This window comes from Bubalus bubalis, chromosome 2 (genome assembly GCF_019923935.1).
Source record: "Bubalus bubalis isolate 160015118507 breed Murrah chromosome 2, NDDB_SH_1, whole genome shotgun sequence".
Lineage (NCBI taxonomy): Eukaryota > Metazoa > Chordata > Mammalia > Artiodactyla > Bovidae > Bubalus > Bubalus bubalis.
This window is the reverse complement of record NC_059158.1, coordinates 114,986,985-115,006,177: the sequence shown is the minus strand read 5'-3', so window position 1 is coordinate 115,006,177 and position 19,193 is coordinate 114,986,985. Positions and strand designations below refer to the sequence as shown.

The 19,193-nt window shown below is 49.0% G+C and overlaps 1 protein-coding gene across 1 annotated transcript in view; it reads right to left on the bottom strand.

The window, feature by feature from the left end:
• Positions 1 to 19,193, bottom strand: part of TMEM163 (transmembrane protein 163) — a 270,059-nt gene that overhangs the window by 3,226 nt on the left and 247,640 nt on the right. The window contains exon 6 of the mRNA XM_025261843.3: positions 7,493 to 7,604. Coding sequence (XP_025117628.1) covers positions 7,493 to 7,604 — 112 coding nt within the window. The remainder of the gene's footprint in view (positions 1 to 7,492; positions 7,605 to 19,193) is intronic.

Sequence of the window (19,193 nt, the reverse complement as noted above, 5' to 3'; positions counted from 1 at the left end):
TGCATTCAGTGGGGGCTGTACCACTAGTGGACATTCTAAATGAAGAGCAGGGGAAAAGGAAGAAGAGAGTAGGGTAGAGGTGACTTAGGCCAAACCTCTTCTCAGGATCCACGGGGTAGACCTTAACAGGCCGCCTCCCACAATGGGACCCAGATGAAGCTAGGCCTGCAAGGTCATCTCTGGTGTCTGCATCACACACGCTTCTCTCCCCTCAGACCTCCATCACCTTCCTGCTCCAGTTCGCAGCTGAGGACTCGGCCTCGCACGTCTTAGAGCACCTAGGTTCAGATCACAATACCTCATCTTGCCAACACCAAACCCATCACTCACCTGTGCCTGCTGTCCCCACATCCTCAGCTGCTTCTCCAGTTACCCCTGTTTCTATGTCAGACCAGTGCCTTTGTCTCTGTTCACTGAAGGACTTTGTTCTTGAATTTCTTCTCCCTCTCCTGGATCACTCCCACTGGGATAAACCTCCACCTCCTCCCTTGATTCCATGCTACCCCCAACACAACCCCCATTCACTACCTCGCTTTGCAAAACCCCCTGAAGAGCTGTCTACCCCCGTTAAGCATACCTCCCGTTCTCTTTACCCTACCCCCCGCCTTAGATCCCCCTGTGAGCCCTCCCTGGTCTTGGATGGCTGCAGGCTGCCACGTGCCATGGTTGCCTCTCCACACCTCAGGTCCCCCATCCCCTGAGCCCTCCCTGGTCTTGGATGGCTCAAGGCTGTCACAAGCCATGGCTGCATAGCCGTCCTCATCTTACGCCCTCCTGGGAATGCTTCCCTCCAGCCTCATGTGACACCACCCTCTGCCACTGTCTCTCTTCCCTCTCCAGCTGCTCCTTCTCACTCTCCTTCACTGGATCCTCCTAGTCACCCCCATCCGAGTTCCTGGCTTAGTCCCCCGAAGTCCTCCTCCATCAACATTCTCCCCGCAGGTTCTCACCTTCATCCCATAAGCCAGCGTCTCCCTAGCTCTCTTTCATCCTGACCTTCCCCCTCAGCTGCAGACACAGAAGCATCTCAAACTGAACATGTTCAGAGTAAAAAATTCTGCCTCCAAACGACTTAACTTTCAGCCACCTTCAGTGTAAACAGCGCCCCCATCCACCCAGCTGCTGAAGCTACAACCCTAGGAGTTCATCCTGGACTTTCCTCACACACAAATCTAATCCATCCATCAAGTCATTCTTGTCAACTGTTCCCTCCAAGAGTCATGCTCCATCTACCCCCAGCCGAAGCCCCCCTCCTCCATCCCCTTCCCCTCCTGCCCACATCTCCCTCCTCACAATGATTCCCCTCGCAGTAGCCAGAGTGACCGTGGTAGTGGAGGACAGCAGCCAAGACCCTCCAGTAGGCAAGCTGCCCACCCTGGAACCTATGCAGACTCTTCACAGCTGACTAGCCCTGCTGTGCGTGACCAGCCCCTCCAGGCTTGTCGATATCAGGTCCCCCGACCTCCCCATCCCCTGTGCTCTGGCCACACTGGACTTGACCACCACACCCCGGACTCCTCCTCCTGGGGTCTCCCAGGCCGCCTCCTCCCCAGCCTGCACTCAGCCCCAACACACCCCCCTACCTTCTTGTCCTTGCCCCTCCTTCACTGTTTTCCAGGGCTCTTCATCACATGGTGTTTTGTTTGTTTTGTTTTTTACCATTTTTCTTTTTACAAACATCCCTCTCTTTCCCACCAGAAATGTAGCTTATGGATAGGAGTTTTGTCTCTCTCCTGCTGTATTCTGAGTCCCAGAATGGAGGCTGCCACTGTTCAGGGCCTCGACTGACTGCTGCGTTCATACTGACCTCACAGATGGACAGAAGGGCCTCAGTCTAGCTAAGAGGATGCCTACTCACTGGGCTGAGCTATCCCAAGAGAGATGAGGCCTCCACGGCCCGGGTCCTGGGGTCTCCCTACCAAGGCAGAGCCTGCAGCTGGAGCTCCGGGCAGACAGCCACCGAGAGGCAGAGGGCTTACTCCAGGACTTTGGGGTGTGGTTGGGGGCCATATGGAGAGTCAACCTCCCCACTCTACAAGGTTCACACCTGGTGGATTTCTCCAACCCAGCACCACCTCAATACAGGCGACAAGCATGAGGAAAGGCAAACCCCTCTACCTTCCCCCAACTGGGGCCAAATCCTCCGGAGGCCAGTCCAGGAAATTGTGTGGAAAAGGAGGCCAGGACCTGCTGGGCACCTGCGGCTGGTGAGGGCTGTTCCAGGCAGGCCCTTCCTGTCCCACTGTGTGTACCCGGGGATCTCTGCCCACCGCCCATCATAAGCCTCCCACCCCTCACCCACTGAGGCCTCCTTGGTAGATAGCCAGTCTGACAAGGAGCTTCCTCTGGGTGTCCTGAGGGGAGTGGGAGGGCAGGGCTGGCGTGAGCTTCAGCTGAGATGTGTCCCACCACACCAAGTCCCAAGGCCAGATCTCTCAGCCTTCCACCTCCCTGCCGTGGAGGCCAGGGGCAGGTGACTCCCTGGGTGCCCCTTCTCAGGGTGCCTGGGGCGAGGCTGCAGCCCAGGCCCCTGTGGTATGACCTTCTGGGGCTCCTCCAGGCTCACTCACCCCTAGCTAATGAGGAAGTGGACTCTGCTTCCCTTCTGTCTCTGTTCTCCATGCAGCTCATGGAGCTGATGCCCCTCCAGCCTTCTGTCACCTCATGGGAAGCTGGGTGCCAGCTGAGTCTTTCCCAGCTCCTTGCATGTAGGGCACCTGGAACTTCCTCCCTCTCTGACCCGCCCCTGGTTTCGGCCTCTGCACATCACACCCTCCATTCTGCCTCCAGTCTCCCCAAGTAGGGGGACAGCAGGTCCACTCTGAGAACGGCGAGGTCATACTTCCCTCCTGTCTGCTGGCGCATCGAGATCGTCAGTGTTTCCCCTCTCCCATCATAAGAGGCTGGCATTCACCCCCTTGCCTCTGGCTGTCCCTTAAATCCTCCTAGTCTTTTTATTAATAACAAATGGAATCAGACCCTAGATGGCGCTAGTGGTAAAGAATCCGCCTGCCAATATAGGAAATGCTGGAGACAAGTTCGATCCCTGGGTTGGGAAGATCCCCCGGAGAAGGGCATGCAACCCACTCCAATATTCTTGCCTGGAGAACTCCATGGACAAAGGAGCCTGGAGGGCTACGGTCCATAGGGTCACAAAGAGTCGGACATGACTGAAGCGACAACACACAAGCACGCACGGAATCAAAAAAGTCTCTGGAGCCCACATCTTCTCACAGAGGGCCACACAGAGCATCCACAGAACCCGTTACTCTGTCCAGGGGCTACCAGGGCTGGAGTTGACCTCTCAAGCATCCTCAAAGTTGGGGGAGTTCTGTGTTGAGGGGTGGCCGGGGAAAGGCAGAGACAGGAAGGAGATGGCCTCTGCCCCTGCAGACTAGAATCCTACACCCTTCTTGCTCCACCTTCATCGTGGGCACGGTAGCCCTGGAGCCCTCAGCGAGCCCGCTAGAGCTCAGAAAGTGTAGAGAGTGAGGTTCCCCCAGACGGCCACTAGATGTCCACTCACTCCACCAAATCACTGGGATCAGCCAGCCCAGGACAGTGCGGGGACCCACCCGCCCATGGAACTTTCACCTCGTTCACCCGTCCCCTCCAGGAGCATCTGACCTTCTCTGCCCACCTTTGGTTATGGCTTATTTCAGCCGCAACTCTTGTGAGCCTGGCAGAAACACTGGAACCAGCACACCCAGACCAGGGGACAATTCTTTATCTGCCCTTCCACATCCTCCAGGATTCTAGAGCCTTCCCAGCTACAGCCATTCCCCATGAAGGACCCTAAGCTCACAGCCCCAACCCACAGACCTCCCAGCTTACCAAAGCGGCCCACAAGGTCCCATCAGTCCCTCATCTCCGGGGCCCTGCCCTCACCTCCTATGGGGCCCCACCCCAAACTCCCATGCCCATAAGCTCATTCCCATGTCCCCTGTCAAAAGGCAAGGGTGGGATGATTTGAGAGAATAGCATTAAAACATGTATATTATCATATGTGAAACAGATCGCCAGTCCAGGTTTGATGCATGAGACAGGGTGCTCAGGGCTGGTGCGCTGGGATCACCCTGAGGGATGGGATGGGGAGGGAGGTGGGAGGAGGGTTCAGGATGGGGAACACATGTACACCCATGGCTGATTCATGTCAATGTATGGCAAAAGCCACTACAATATTGTAAAGTAATTAGCCTCCAATTAAAATAAATAAATTAATTTAAAAAAAAACACTCAGAGCAGCTGCAAAAGGTAAATGCGGTCATCACCTCAGAACACGTAAGAACGTGTGAGGCGATCTTGATTAGAGGCTCTAACGGTCTGGCTTTAATGACTAGATAAACATCTATATAATTAAGCACATATTGATTGCATGCAGAAAATTCTGATTCAAAGCTATTCATGTACTTGAAAAGCACCACAGGCTCTGGGTAGAGTCAGCCCAGGCCCCTCAACTCAGAGAGGTTTCCAGTTGTCTTGCGGGCAGCTCTGGAGCCAGAACCCTGGCCTCTCGAGGGTTCAGAACTGCCCCCAGGGACCTTGCCACAATCTTCCTCTGTCTGATTTGTAGTATTAACTCCTGCACAAAATCATTTTGTCTTAAATAATACATAGCCAGCTTCAGCCTAGTCCTGATAGCCATGATCGCATGCTATCACATCACTAAATATCCAGAGCAAGAAAACCCAATTAGACATGATCTCCTGCACAGCATGGGGAAGTCTGGAATCCACCTGCACCCTGCTACCCCTCTTTCCCGGGAGATATGCTTCCTGACTATAAGGACAGGACCCAGGGACACCGGATCTGGTGGAGTCAGCCTGGCCCAGTGCACACACGGCCCCACCCATTTCACACACAACTCCAGCCTGGGAAGCAGCTGCCTCACCAGGTGACAAGTGAGACCCGCTGGCCTCTCGGCACCAGAAGCAATTTGCTGGACTTGCTTCCTTCTTGGAGAGAAAGCACTTGGCCTGCTCCCCTGCCCCGGGCCAAGCCAACATGAACGGCAGGCCGGGCTCCTGAACCCTAGCCTGACCCCTACCTCCCCAAGTGAGGACATAATTACAGATGGTTCTGCTAATCAATGAATGAGGGAAATCAGGATCCCAGACAATGCAATTAGCAGGAGGCTATAATTACTACTGCATATTTTGCTGATACTCCCACTAAGTGAGGGATTGCAGAGTATGCCAAACCTCCCCCCTACCCCCAGGCAACGAGGCTCCTGGGGTGGGCTTGGGGGTGGGGTGCTGCCTCCACGCTTCGCAACAGCCTTGCTCTGTCTCCTCAACCTCCACGGCCTGTTTATCCCTGAGCTCTGCCCACTTTATAAACATCACCGACATTTCCTCAGTTCCCCCACATCCCAGCCCTCTGCCCTCACCCACTGAGGCCACCACCCCCTGGGCTCCCCAGAGACCTCTCCCTCCCAGAAGTTGCTCTGCTCTGTTCTCCACCTTGTTGGCCAGGAGGATCATTTAGAAACATCCACCATGTCACCCCCTCATCTGTTTAAATATTTAACAAAACATCCAAAATCCCGCGCTTGACCTGGCATACCGAATGGTCCACCCTTGCCCGCTTGGCAGGGCCCCTCACCCTGTGACCCTTCCTCACAAGAACCCCCCGACCCCCTCCCGAGGCCACAGGCTCCCTCCCACCTCGGTTCCCTCTGCCTGAGGAGTGCCTGTCTCCGCTTTGCCTATTTGTGGGACAATTTTCCCTTAAACTATTCACTCCTCCTTGTAATGACCCCTTCCTGAGGGTTCAGGAGGCAGATGAGAAGACCACTTATGTGTTTGGATGGTTTTGTAGGTGAAAACTATGGAATCCGGAGTCACTTCATTAGAAAACACATACTTATCATCAGGGGCTTCTCTTAAAATGTTAAGGAAGGCCGCCTGTCATGGGAGAGGTCCCACTATTCTGAGAAGAAGGGGGTCAAGCCTCAGGGTCATGGGTGGGGAGGGGACAGGGCCTCCTGCCTGGCAGCTGGGGGGCATGGTCTGACTGCTGGGGCCTCCAGTCCAGCATCTCAGCTGTAGTCAACCGAACAGAGAAAGTGCTGATGCTCTGTCAGCACAGAGGCTCCGTGACTTTAGGGTGTAATGTAGGACAGACTTATGGGAATAATGCAGGGCTTCCCAGGTGGTACTAGTGGTAAAGAACCCACCTGCCCATGCAGGAGACGTAAGACACATGGGTTCAATCCCTGGGTAGCGAAGATCCCTTGGAGAAGGAAATGGCAACCCACTCCAGTATTCTTGCCTGGACAATTCCATGGACAGAGGAGTCGGCTACAGCCCATAGGGTCGCAAAAAGCTGGGCATGACTGAGTGACTTAGCATGTACGCTGTGTTGACCAGTGCAGCCTCCCCCCAGGCCCGCATTTCCATCCTTCATGTTAAGGAAATGCAGCCGCCCACACATGTTTGCATCCACATATTTCACATAGGCGGGAACTCTGAGAGTCTGAGGAGCAGGGAGTGGTTCTTTAAAAAGAAATCATGGGAATTCCCTGGTGGACCATGGTTAGGATTCAGTGCTCTCACTGCCAGGGACCTGAGTTCAATCCCTGCTCAGGGAATAAAGATGCCACAAGCCTCGTGGTACGGCTAAGGGGGGAAAAAAAATCTTACAATCTCTGCTCTACTTTGTGCAGGTACATCCACCAGCCCACCAGCTAGGACCCTGTGACCGCTCACCCCAGAGCACAGGGGCGCACGTCTCTACTCCCGACCCTCAGAAACTTCACACGCTCTGGGATAAAGAGAACGAAAACAGCCAGGAGGTTGTGTTCATCACGTTTCTAGTTTACAAGCAAGCACTAGTGTGCAAAAACGGAACCGTGCTTTCCTACTTTCACACACCCTTCTCCGTCCGCCCAAAGGCCACACAGGAGGCTCCTCCTGACCCACAGGACACAGAGGGACACGTCAAGCTGGTTCGGGTCTTGAGAAAAGTACACGTGGCTCATTTCCCCAGTGAAGCCCTGGTCACTGCTACCTGAATTCCCAGGTAAGGGGAAATGGGTGTGGAGCATGCACCAGACCTTCATAGAATCCAGGGAAGATGCTTACTTTTTTTTTTTTTTTTAATTTTATTTTATTTTTAAACTTTACATAATTGTATTAGTTTTGCCAAATATAAAAATGAATCCGCCACAGGTATTGGAGTGATGCACAACAAACAAGACTCTGGGAAGCCCTTTGTGCTCTATGATTAGGAGGCAAGCCCTGAGTTACCCTGTTAGGAGGTCCGGGTGGAGGTGCTTTAGAAAGAGCGTATTCAATTCCCAGGCACAAAACATCTGCCCTGATAGGGAACCCTGAGAATCATGAAACAGCCTGGGGAAGGGAGAACAGTGGGGAACAGATTCCAAGCTGTTGAGCTCTTCTGCAAGACGAGCAGCTGAAAGTGACCCAAACAGCACCTTCCGTCACTGTGAGCTCAGCCCCCAGAGGCCAGGCGCACTGGCCTTACTCACCATCTGTTATGAGTGCTCTGCTGGTCAGAACCTTCCCCAGCATGAACTTCAGCACAGCCAGGATGCTGCACAGGATCCCACTTAAAATGGAGACGCTGAACAGGAAATCATCCTAGAAGAGGAAGTTCCAGATTTCAATGGTTCAGCATGCCAGAGCAGATCATCGGCAAACCACTGGCCTTTGCTCCCAGAATTAACAGTTGAGTTTGCTGCCACTCCGGCTTCCCTGGTGGCTCAGCAGTATTTCTGAGTCTGCTCACCAGTGAAGGAGATGTGGCTTTGATCCCTGGGTGGGGAAGATCCCCTGGAGGAGGGCATGGCAACTCACTCCGGTATTCTTGCCTGGGAAATCCCGTGGACAGAGGAGCCTGGTGGGCTACAGTCCACGAGGGGGCCGAGTCACTTAGTGACTGAAGAACAACAGATGCTGCCGCCAGATGGGAGTGTATTGTTGCTTTTATACCTCAGTTACCTGTGTCACCAGAAACTGAAAAGGATGATCAGAAACAAAATCCAGATTTATATTTCTTTAGAAACTTCAGAAACCCATTACATATTCTTTTCCTGTAGGAGACTTCCCTTCCCACTATTCTGCCAAAATGGTTGGCAATCATTAATCAATAACAGAGTTGGTCAAAGTGCTAACAATAGTAACTTCTATGTAGAGTTTTCCAAGGATAAGTCAAAAAGCAGCTGATTGCAAAGTTTGGAACAAGTAAGTAGACCACCGGCTTGAGAACAGGGCCAACCTAACTTCCACAGGGTCAATTACAGCTGATCAATATGGCTACTTCTGGCTGTATTCTTTCCTTAACTTCACAGAAGCAACTGGAAGTTCAAATATAGCTTTCAAGGTGGGACAAGGCATCTAAAAATATAGTTTGCTGTTGATGTTATCTTAGCACTTCCTCTAAGTTGTTAGCTCACCTTTGGAAGCAAGTGAGTGAGTCACATGCCACAGCGAGTAGCACTGTATCTATTGCCTGACAGCAGGGCCCATGGAAACTCTCAGCTTAGGGCTCCCAGGCATCACTCCCACGAGATGCAGGCTCCAGATCCCCCAATATGAAAATGCCACTGCCAGCAGAAATCTGATAAAGCATCATATGTACTCGAAGAATGGGTTTCCTAAGTGGGGCAGCAGTAAAGAATCTGTCTGCCAATGTAGGAGAAGCAAGAGATGCGAGTTCAATCCCTGGGACAGGAAGATCCCTGGAGAAGGAAATAGCAACCCACTCCAGTATTCTTGCCTGGAAAATCCCATGGACAGAGGAGCCTGGCGAGCTATAGTGCATGGGATCACAAAGAGTTGGACACGACTCAGCACGCACACATGCATACTCAAAGAACAGAATTCCTTAAGCATTTTTTTATTCAAATAACCAGGTAATAGAAAGCTAGGAAGACAGCCTGCTTCCCCAGGTTCAAATCTGAGTAAAGTGATTTGAAAAATCACCTTGCTGGAAACAGGGTATCTGCAAAGCACCTCCTCCACAACACTGATCAGTGGTAGTTGGCCTTAACATATGTCCACAAATCCGTCACTGCATCCCCTCAGAAGGCACAGCCTAATCCCCTGGTCCTTTGCATGTCAACTCAACTCATGACTCGAATCTAACAGAATACAGAAAAGAGGAAAAACAAGTTTGGCCAGAAGGTTCATTTGGGTTTTTCCATAACATTTTAAAGAGAAACCCAAACGAACTTCTTGGCCAACCCAACCATAACTTTATAGGGTAGAAACCATGCGAGTGAGCAAGGTGAGCATGTCCACACACAATGATACTGCTACCACGTGCCTCCCGATAGGATGGGACGTGAGAAGGACACCTCTGGGTGTCCTACCCCAAATCCATAACCTCAGTTGAATTGTGAAAAAAAAAAAAAAAAACAGTATTGAGGATGGTCTATAAAACACCTGAGTACTACTTTTTATACATGTCAAGATCATGAAAGACAAGGAACCACTGAGAAACCGTCACAGGTTGGAGGCTAAGGAGATGTGAGGATAAAATGCCACAGAAATAGAAAAGGTCATTAGCAGGAAATCTGGGGAACTCAGTGCAGAGGCTGGAGTTCTATTAACAGCGTTGTCATCTCACAGTGTTCTTCCCAGGTGGCTCAGTGGCAAAGGACACACCTGCCAATGGAGGAGACGTGAGTCGGATCCCTGGTTTGGGAAGATCCCCCGGAGAAGTAAATGGCAATCCCACTCCAGTATTCTTGCCTGGGGAATCCCATGGACAGAGGAACCTAGCGGGCTACAGTCCATGGGGTCGCAAAGAGTTGGACACGACTTAGTGACTGAACAACATCACCATCATCTCGTGGTGTGAGGAAGGGCACCTTGGTTATCTGCATGAGATGTTAACATTAAGGGAGGCTGGAGGAAGGGCATACGGAACCTCTCTGTAATGTCTTCGTAAGCGAAGTGAAAGCCGCTCAGTTGTGTCCAACTCTTTGCAACCTCATGGACTATACAGTCCATGGAATTCTCCAGGCCAGAATATTGGAGTGGGTAGCCTATCACTTCTCCAGAGGATCCTCCCAACCCAGGAAGTGAACAAGGGTCTCCTGCATTGCAGGTGGATTCTTTACCAACTGAGCTATCAGGGAAACCCTATCCTTGTAACTGATGCATAAATCTAAAACTATCCCAAATTTTGCAGTTTTTTAGAATAGTCACTGTATTAAAGTTTCAGTTCCTCAAAAGATCAGTAAGGACTTTGCCAAACCTGGCCTCTTGGCAGATCCCAAGTCCCTGCTGTGCATGGACTGTGCACGGCAGTTACATAACAGGGGGTTAGGGGTGGTGTTGGGGAAGGATCCCCCTCCACTCCCCAAATCAAAGCTTTCTTCATGTGGGAACTCAGTCTAATTATGCGAGATGGTAGCAATAACTAGAACCAGACATGGAACAGCAGACTAGTTCAAAATTGGGAAAGGAGTACATCAAGGCTGTATAATGGCATCCTGTTTAACTTCTATGCAGAGTACATCATGGGAAATGCCTGGCTAGATGAAGCTCAAGCTGGAATCAAGACTGCTGGGAGAAATATCAATAACCACTCTAATGACAGAAAGTGAAGAGGAACTAAAGAGCCTCCTGATGAAGGTGAAAGAAGAGAGTGAAAAAGCTGACTTAAAATTCAACTTTCAATAAACAAAGATCATGGCATCTGGTCCCATCACTTCTTAGCAAATAGATGGGGAAACAATGACAAACTTTATTTTCTTGGGCTCCAAAATCACTGAGGAACCCAGAGTGCAGCCATGAAGTTAAAAGACACTTGCTCCTTGGAAGAAAATCTATGACAAGCCTAGACAGTGTATTAAAAAGCAGAGACATCACTTTGCCAACAAAGGTCTATAGAGTCAAAGCTATGGTTTTCCAATAGTCATGTACAGATGTGAGAGTTGGACCATAAAGAAGGCTGAGCACCAAAGAACTGATGCTTTTGAACTATGTTGCTGGAGAAGACTCTTGAGAGTCCTTTGGACAGCAAGGAAATCAAACCAGTCAATCCTAAAGGAAATCAACCCTGAATATTCATTGGAAGGACTGATGCTGAAGCTGAAGCTCCAATATTTTGGCTATGTGATGTGAAGAGTCGACTCATTAAAAAAAAAACCCTTATGCTGGGAAAGACTGAGGGCAAGAGGAGAAGGGGGCGACAGAGGATAAGATGGTTGGATGGCATCACTGATTCAATGGACATGAGTTTGAGCAAACTCTGGGAGATGGTGAAGGACAGGGAAGCCTGGTGTGCTGAGGTCCATGGGGTCGCAAAGAGTGGGACACAACTGAGCGACTGAACAACAACAATGCATAAGAAAAAATGCAAATATGATAAGGAATCACATACAAACACAGACCCACATGAAGACAGGATTCAAAAAGCCTAAACTGGGAGATTGAGACAGTAAGTACGGTGAGACCTCAGATTGAGGAGCTGAATTCTCACTGTGCTCACCCCCTGCCTGAAACCTTTATAGTTCCACCCAGTCTGCCCACAAAACCCTCATCCCTACCTTTTCAGAGACAGAGAAAGATGCGTTCACCCTATCTAAGCCCCAGGGAGCTGGGATTTGGGGTACCCCTCCCACCCCCAGATGCATCTCGAGAAGAGCCAGTGGGCTTTGCTGGTCCTCCCCTGGCTCTGCTCACCTGGGGAGCTCACTGCTGAATGCAGACTTGGCTGACAAAGGGCAGTGAGGCATCAGCAGATCTTTGCTCAAACTAGACGCCACTTCTCACTGGGGAAACAAACTGAGGCTCTCAGATCTCAATTTTCTCTTCCACAAAGAGCAGTGTGATACCCACAGCCGCTGGCAGGCAGCTGGTATGCAGTTAAATGTCGTAATTGTTGTTAATGGCACAAGATGCATGATCCACAAGCTAACTTATCTCACCAAACAGCCACATTAGGTGCTAATGGTGAGCCCCAGACACAGCATGGTAAGTACTCCTATACAGGAAACACAGGGAATTCATTACCTAGAGAGAACCACACTCGGTGCAATGTAAAGAAGCATAAGAGAAACTGTGGTTGGTGTCCGTGGTGACTTTAAAAGGGTGAAGGAGCCCTCAGGACCCACCCTTTACCTTGGAGAAGCTTTCCATGGACTGGAATACTGGAGGAACAGAGCAGGGGATTCCTGATGTAATAAAGTAGAAGCATCATATGATAATTAAAGGCACCCAAGCAGAAGGCTCACTTAATAACTGTGTGACTCTGGGCAAGTCACCAAACCTCCCTCCCTGTAAGCACCTATAAAATGCAAAAAAAAAAAAAAAAAAAAAAAAAAATCTACCACCCCTGGTGGCTGTGTAGTGTGTCCACAAGGATCAGCTGGAGCTGTTTCCCAGAATCCCCTTGCTAGGTGTTTCCAAGCCACACTCGGCCAGCAGAGACATCTGCAGGAGATCTGGAAAGTGGAGGTGATGCAGCGGTCCCTTGTCCCTGAAGACAGCTGCAGGGAACAGCTTGCTGATCCACTGGCTCCTCTTAGTGGAGGGGGAAGGGCCACACCAGGCCCTCAGCTCTGCCAGCTCTCCTGGCTCCCCTCCTCCAGCCTCTCTGAGTCCTGGGCCAGGTGCTCAGTGTGTGGTTTCATGCCAAAACCTTCTTCTGCAGATCAGATCACCCGTGTCCCTAAGGCTGAGACCCTGAGACTCAGATGCAGCTCCTTCAGGGTCTCTGGCAGTCCTGCTCTGCTTCCCTCTTGTTGGGGAGCCCCGCTAACTTCAGGCCCAGACTCTGAAGCAGGAGCCTCCTGCCATTCTGAAACAAAGCCCCATCCTGACCAGTTAAGAGTGGTTCTGCTTCCCTGCTTAAGCTTCACATATTACCTCATAAGGATATTCCGAAATGCTCCAACAGGGATTGGCACAGAATAAATAATATATTTAAAAGTGCAGAAGATAATGTGCCAAACTCAGGGTTTTCATGTCTGTGGATTATTCCCACCAACCAGTCTGCTCCCAGGATCAGCTCTGAGAGAACATCTGCCTTCCTCAAGCCTGGGAAAACAGAGACTGGGGCCACCTCAAAGCTTCATCAAGAGCTACAGGGCTTTGCCCACCACAGCTGCACTGATCTGCTTCAGACAAAATAAACTTTGTGGCCAGTCTCATGGAGGACTGGACTGGCACAGACCTGCCAATGCCCTCACCCTAAACCAGCTTTCAACATCCTAGAAGTCTGCTGGGAGTCTCCCAGCCAGAGTCCACCTGGGTCTTCTCTCTTCCCCCAGCCTCCACATCTATGGTTAGCATGAGCATAATGTCAGAGAAGCAGTCATCAGCCTGCTCAAGACATCGGTCCCTCCTATAGACCTTTGTGTCCTCCCCAAATGCATCATGTGGGAGCCCTAATCTTCACCGTGATAGCATTTGGAGACGGAGATGAGGGAGGTGATCAGAAGAAGATCAGATCATGAGGATGGGGCCCTCGTGGTGGTATTAGTGTCCTTATAACAAGACGAAAAAATCTCTCTCTCTCTCTCGTTCTCTCCACCTACACACAATGAAGAAAGGCCAGGTGAGGTAACAGTTCACAGGCAACTATTTGAAATCCAAGGAGCAATCCCTCATCAGGTACTGACCCTGCTGGCAACTTGATCTCAGAGTTCCAGTCTCCAGAAGCATGAGAAATAAATTCCATAAGAAATAAAAGCCACCAAGTCCACAGCATTTTGTTATGTCATCCTGAGTTAAGATGGTTCTGACTGTAACCTTCCTGAGAGTCGGGAAGCCAGATGAGACGCGACTGGTACATAAGGTAAATGCTACATAAGGAAGAGAAATTGCAGACCCGAGTAGGTATGCACCGCTGATGGCTTCTCTCCAAGTGCAGCCGCGCCTGTCACGTCCCACTTAATCCTCACTGCCCAGTCAAGCAGCATCTGAAAGGTGGAGAGACAGATGCACAGCAGTGAGACGACCTGCCCAAGGTCACTCAGCTGGAAGCAGGACCTGGATGTGTTCCCAGCTGTAAACCTTACCAGGACACCTTGACCATGGCCACCCTTACTGACTGTGGACCCTGTACAAACAGGGGGACAGGCATTTCCTCGTTAGGTATTCTGTCTCCACTGTTGCAGTGCTGGGTCACCGTGGTTTCTCACAGTTGGGTCATTACTAAATGGATAGAAATAAGTGAAGAAAGATTCCAGACAACCAGCCACTCACTCAGAAGCCGAGGATAAATGTATATTAAAGGTTAAAACGACATAAGTCATGTTCATTCTGGCAAGTTTCTTTATGACCTTGTAGTGGTGAAGGGCTTTATAACCATCTCAAAGGCATAAAAATTGATATATTTGACTACATGGAAAATTAAAACATATGCAGAAGATAAATTATACATACTTGGAAAAATGTTATCACAAAGGGTTAGTCTCCCTAGTCTAGAAATCCAAAAGAAGACCAAGAAACTAATAGAAAATGGGCAAAAGACACACACAATAATTAAGCAAATGTTAAATGGCACCCCACTCCAGTACTCTTGCCTGGAAAATCCCATGGATGGAGGAGCCTAGTGGGCTGCAGTCCATGGGGTCCCTAGGAGTCGGACACGACTGAGCGACTTCACTTTCACTTTTCACTTTCATGCATTGGAGAAGGAAATGGCAACCCACTCCAGTGTTCTTGCCTGGAGAATCCTGGGGACGGGGGAGCCTGGCAGGAGGCCGTCTATGGGGTCGCACAGATTCGGACACGACTGAAGTGACTTAGCAGTAGCAGTAAACATATGAAGATGCTTAAACACACTCATGAAAGAAACAAAAACTACACCAAGATACCATTTTCCCTCTAACCAAAAGGATTAAAAACTTCTACTCCTTGAAAGACACTATTAAAATAATGAAGGAAAGCCACAGATTGGGGAAAATTTTGCAAACACATTTGTTAAAGGACTTGAGCATGTACAACTCAATAAGAAGAAAACAGATGACTCAATTTTTTTTTTAATGAGTAAAAGCTTTGAACAAACACTTCACCAAGAAGATACATGACTAGAAAATAAGCAGATGAAAAGACAGCCAACATCATTAGTCAACAGGGAAATGTAAATCAGGACCACTATGAGATATTGCTACATACTTATTAGAATTAGTAAAACTAGAGAAAGAATATCAATTGTGGTACAATTTGGAACAACAGGAACTCTCCTGGACTGTGAGTAGGAATATAAAATGGCACAGCCACTTTGCAAAAGAGATTGGCCAGTCCTTATAAAATTAAATATAGACTTACCATATATTAATATTAGTCACTCAGTCATGTCTGACTCTGCAACACAATGGACTATAGCTCTCCAGGCTCCTCTCTATCCATGGAATTCTCTAGGTAAGAATACCAGAGTGGGTTGCCATTTCCTTCCCCAGGGGATTGTCCAGACCAGGGATTGAACCCATCTCCCACACTGCAGGCAGTTTCTTTACTGTCTGAGCCTTCAGGGAAGCCCATAGGACCCAACAATTCTGCTCATTGGTATTTATCCAAGAGAAAAAAAAAGCCTAAGTCCACACAAAAATCTGAACACCACTGTCCTTAGCTACCATGTTCATAGCATCCAAAAACTGGAAACAGCTTAAATGTTCAACAAGTGATGGATAAACGAACTGTGGATAAATGGATATCTATTTGATGGGTAAATTGCCAGGCAATTGAATAGTACTCAGCGATGAAAAAGGACTAGCGGTGCATTCAGTAAGAACACAGCTGCACTTGACAAGCAAATGTTGCAAAAGAAAGCAGACATGAGAGAGTCAACAGTTCATGATTCATTTCTACTACATTCTGGAAAAGGAAAACCATGCTGACAGCTAGATCAGTAGCTGGGAAGAGGAATTAATTGATGACCACAAAAGTACATGATGGCACTTATTGGAGTGACAAAAATATTCTCTACCTTCATTATGGTGCTGGCTCTGTAATTATAAACATCTATCAAAACCCATCAAAATATATGAGTGGAATTTTACTGTATGTACATTACATCTCAATAAAACTAATTTTAAAAAAAAAGCAAAAGCAATTTATCTCAGGGATCCTGAGGTAATAATTACTAGTATTCATGCAATTCAGCATATGCACATTATTATAAAGGACATAATGTTCGTTGTCAGGACAGAGATCTAATCTAATCTAATAAAGATTAGATCAGAGGCTTGAGAGGTCAGTGGTGGAATAATGTACCCAGATGGACTGCCTTTGAGTCTCATGAATTTCCTCCACTGATGTGTTTCCACCATCTGGGTGAGTAAACTTCCTTTTATAGACTCATCTCCAGTGTTTGCTCCTCTATTAAGCATTTCTTGACAATGTTTCCACTCCATGAGCCCCTGGAACCATGTCCTCCCAGCTCCTGTGACCCCACCTTCCTTCACCGTCCCCCTCTCCTGTGAGCTGTGTGGAGAGGTCCTTTTTCATCCCCCCCAGGAGCTATACCCATTGCAATTAAAAAAAAAAAAAAATCTGTGCTGTGAACTACTATGCTGCAGAGAGAGACACCAAAATCATAATCAACAAAGTCTTTTACAAGCAGTTTTAATGGAAGCTGCAGAAGCATTTATCCACATAGCTGTCATCTTGACCCTCGGTGGAAGTACGGAGCTTAAAAATCTAAGTGGTAAACGCTTGCCTGGGTTGGTGGGGGTGGGGAGAGAAGAGGGTTAAGCTGGCTGATTTCCTCATGATCAAACCGGGATGCTGGAATGTACCTCGGAGTGGGAAGACACACCACCCCAGTTCCTGAGCACCAACTGTGACCCTGGACTGTTGGACAGAGGACATCAGTGAGGGCAAGCCTGAAATTCTGCGACATCAGAAGAATCTTGGTTTGACAGACACTCACAGCCTCACTCACACTCGAAGATGCCAGACACGAGCCGGGTCTGAACATCTCCCTCTGCTGCCTGCAGCCAGGGATGTGGGACAGGAGGACTTGACTGTGGCTGCCACCCCAGGCCCACCCCACCACCCCATGGCCTACCCCAGACCTGCAGAGTGCCTCCTGCCTGTCTGAGCAATCACCCATGACTCCCAACCCAAACTTCAGACCAGCCTAGGAGAAGACACCCCCTCAGCCTGTCCTCCGCAAGGCCTCTACCTTCCAGAGAGCATGTGATAATGGTCAGTCCATCTGAGGGGCATGTCTTTTATAAGAGCCAGTAATGCCTTTACTCTGTAATGTTCTAACTTTGTTGATCCCCAAATGGAAGAAGAAACACCTTTACTCAGTGGGATGAATCATTCAGAGAGGAATTCCAGAAACCTGATAGACCCCTGCAGTATGAAAAACTCTTCACCGCAAACTCTGATTTATGCCAAGACTAATCCTGTCTCAGCCAAGAGATCAGACCGTAGAGATCATGTTCCTTCCCCAGCACCCCCTCTCCAGTACCCCCCACACTGGCCAGCATCACCACCACCAGCCCCCCAACTCTGGCCTACCACCAGATAAGGGAGGGCATGCTGTCTGTATAAACATAAAGTGGTCTGAAAAATACAGAGCACTGGAACTGGAAAAGCACAGGTCATATAACCCATGCTTCAGGAGGGGAAACAGGCTTGGGAAGAGCAGGTGGCTCCCCAAAGACAGCACTCTTTGCCTCCTTCTCAGCAGCCTGGTATCACCAACCCCTTCTAATTCTTTAAGTCCAGGCTAGAATACAGCAACAAGGCTAATTTTAGGATTCAAAAGCAATCAGGGCAGAGCTGATAAAAGCTGATCTGGGGAGGATCTTTGTGCTGACGTGTGACTTGTACACTAGCTCAGGAGACCATGGTCAGCCAGATCCGGGTCTCAGTCAGCTTTTTCCGGGAGGACACAGGGTCCTTGCACTGCCCGCCACACATAGCCTGCTGACCTGGTAGATAAGAATACTGACAAGTTGATGCTGTTGATAGTATGATGATCTTTTCCAGCTCGTCTCAGTGAAATCAAACCAAATTAAACCCATTGGACGAAGCTGACTCCTCTGCCCTCACGTTTATCGCTTGCTCCTTCTCTCACACAGCTCCAGCCACTTCAGCCTCCTCTCTGCTCCTCAAACACAGAGTGTGCTCCTGCCTCAGGACTTTTGCACGTGCTGTTTCTACTCACTCCGCTACTTCTGTCATATCACAGCTCACATATCACCTTCTTGGTGAGACTGTTGTTTAGTCACTAAGTCATGTCCAACTTTCTTGCGACCCCATGGGCTCCAGCACACCAGGCTTCCCTCTCCTTCACCATCTCCCTGAGTTTGCTCAAACTCATGTCCATTGAGTCAGTGATGCCATCCAAGCATCTTATCCTCTGTCGCCCTCTTCTCTTCTTGCCCTCAATCTTTCCCAGCATAATGGTTTTTTTCTAATGAGTCAGCTCTTCACATCAGATAGCCAAAATATTGGAGCTTCAGCTTCAGTCCTTCCAATGAATATTCAGGGTTGATTTCCTTTAGGACTGACTGGTTTGACTTCCTTGCTGTCCAAGGGACTCTCAAGAGTCTTCTCGAGCACCACAGTTCCAAAGCATCAATTCTTCAGCACTCAGCCTGCTTTATGGTTCAACTCACACATCCGTACATGACTAGTGGAAAAACCACAGGTTTGACTAGACGGCTCTTTGTTGGAATAGTGATGTCTCTGCTTCTTAATACACTGTGTAGATTTGTTACAGCCTTTCTTCCAAGGAGCGAGCCTCTTTTAATTTCATGGCTAGTCACCACCTGCAGTGATTTTGGAGCCCAAGAAAATAAAATCAGTCACTGTTTCCACTTTTTCTCCTCTATTTGCCATGAAGTGATAGGACTAAAAGCCATGATCTCTGTTTTTTGAATGCTCAGTTTTAAGTCAGCCTTTTCACTTTCCTCTTTCACCTTCATCAAGAAGCTCTTTAGTTCCTCTTTGCTTTCTGATGGTCCCTGACTAATAATCCTCCCCTATATTCTAACCTGTTTTTTCTGATAGCACTTTTCACATTTAAACACATATTGACTATTTAAATTTAAAGTTAATATAACTGAGACTTCCCTAGTGGTCCAGTGGTTAAGAATCCACTTGCCAACGGAGGGGACATGGATTGGATCCCTGGTCCTGAAAGATCCCGCATGCCTCGGGACAACGAAGCCTGAGCATCACAACTAGAGAGTCCATGAGCCACAGTGAAAGATCCCTCATCAGGGAACAAAGATCCTGCATGCCACA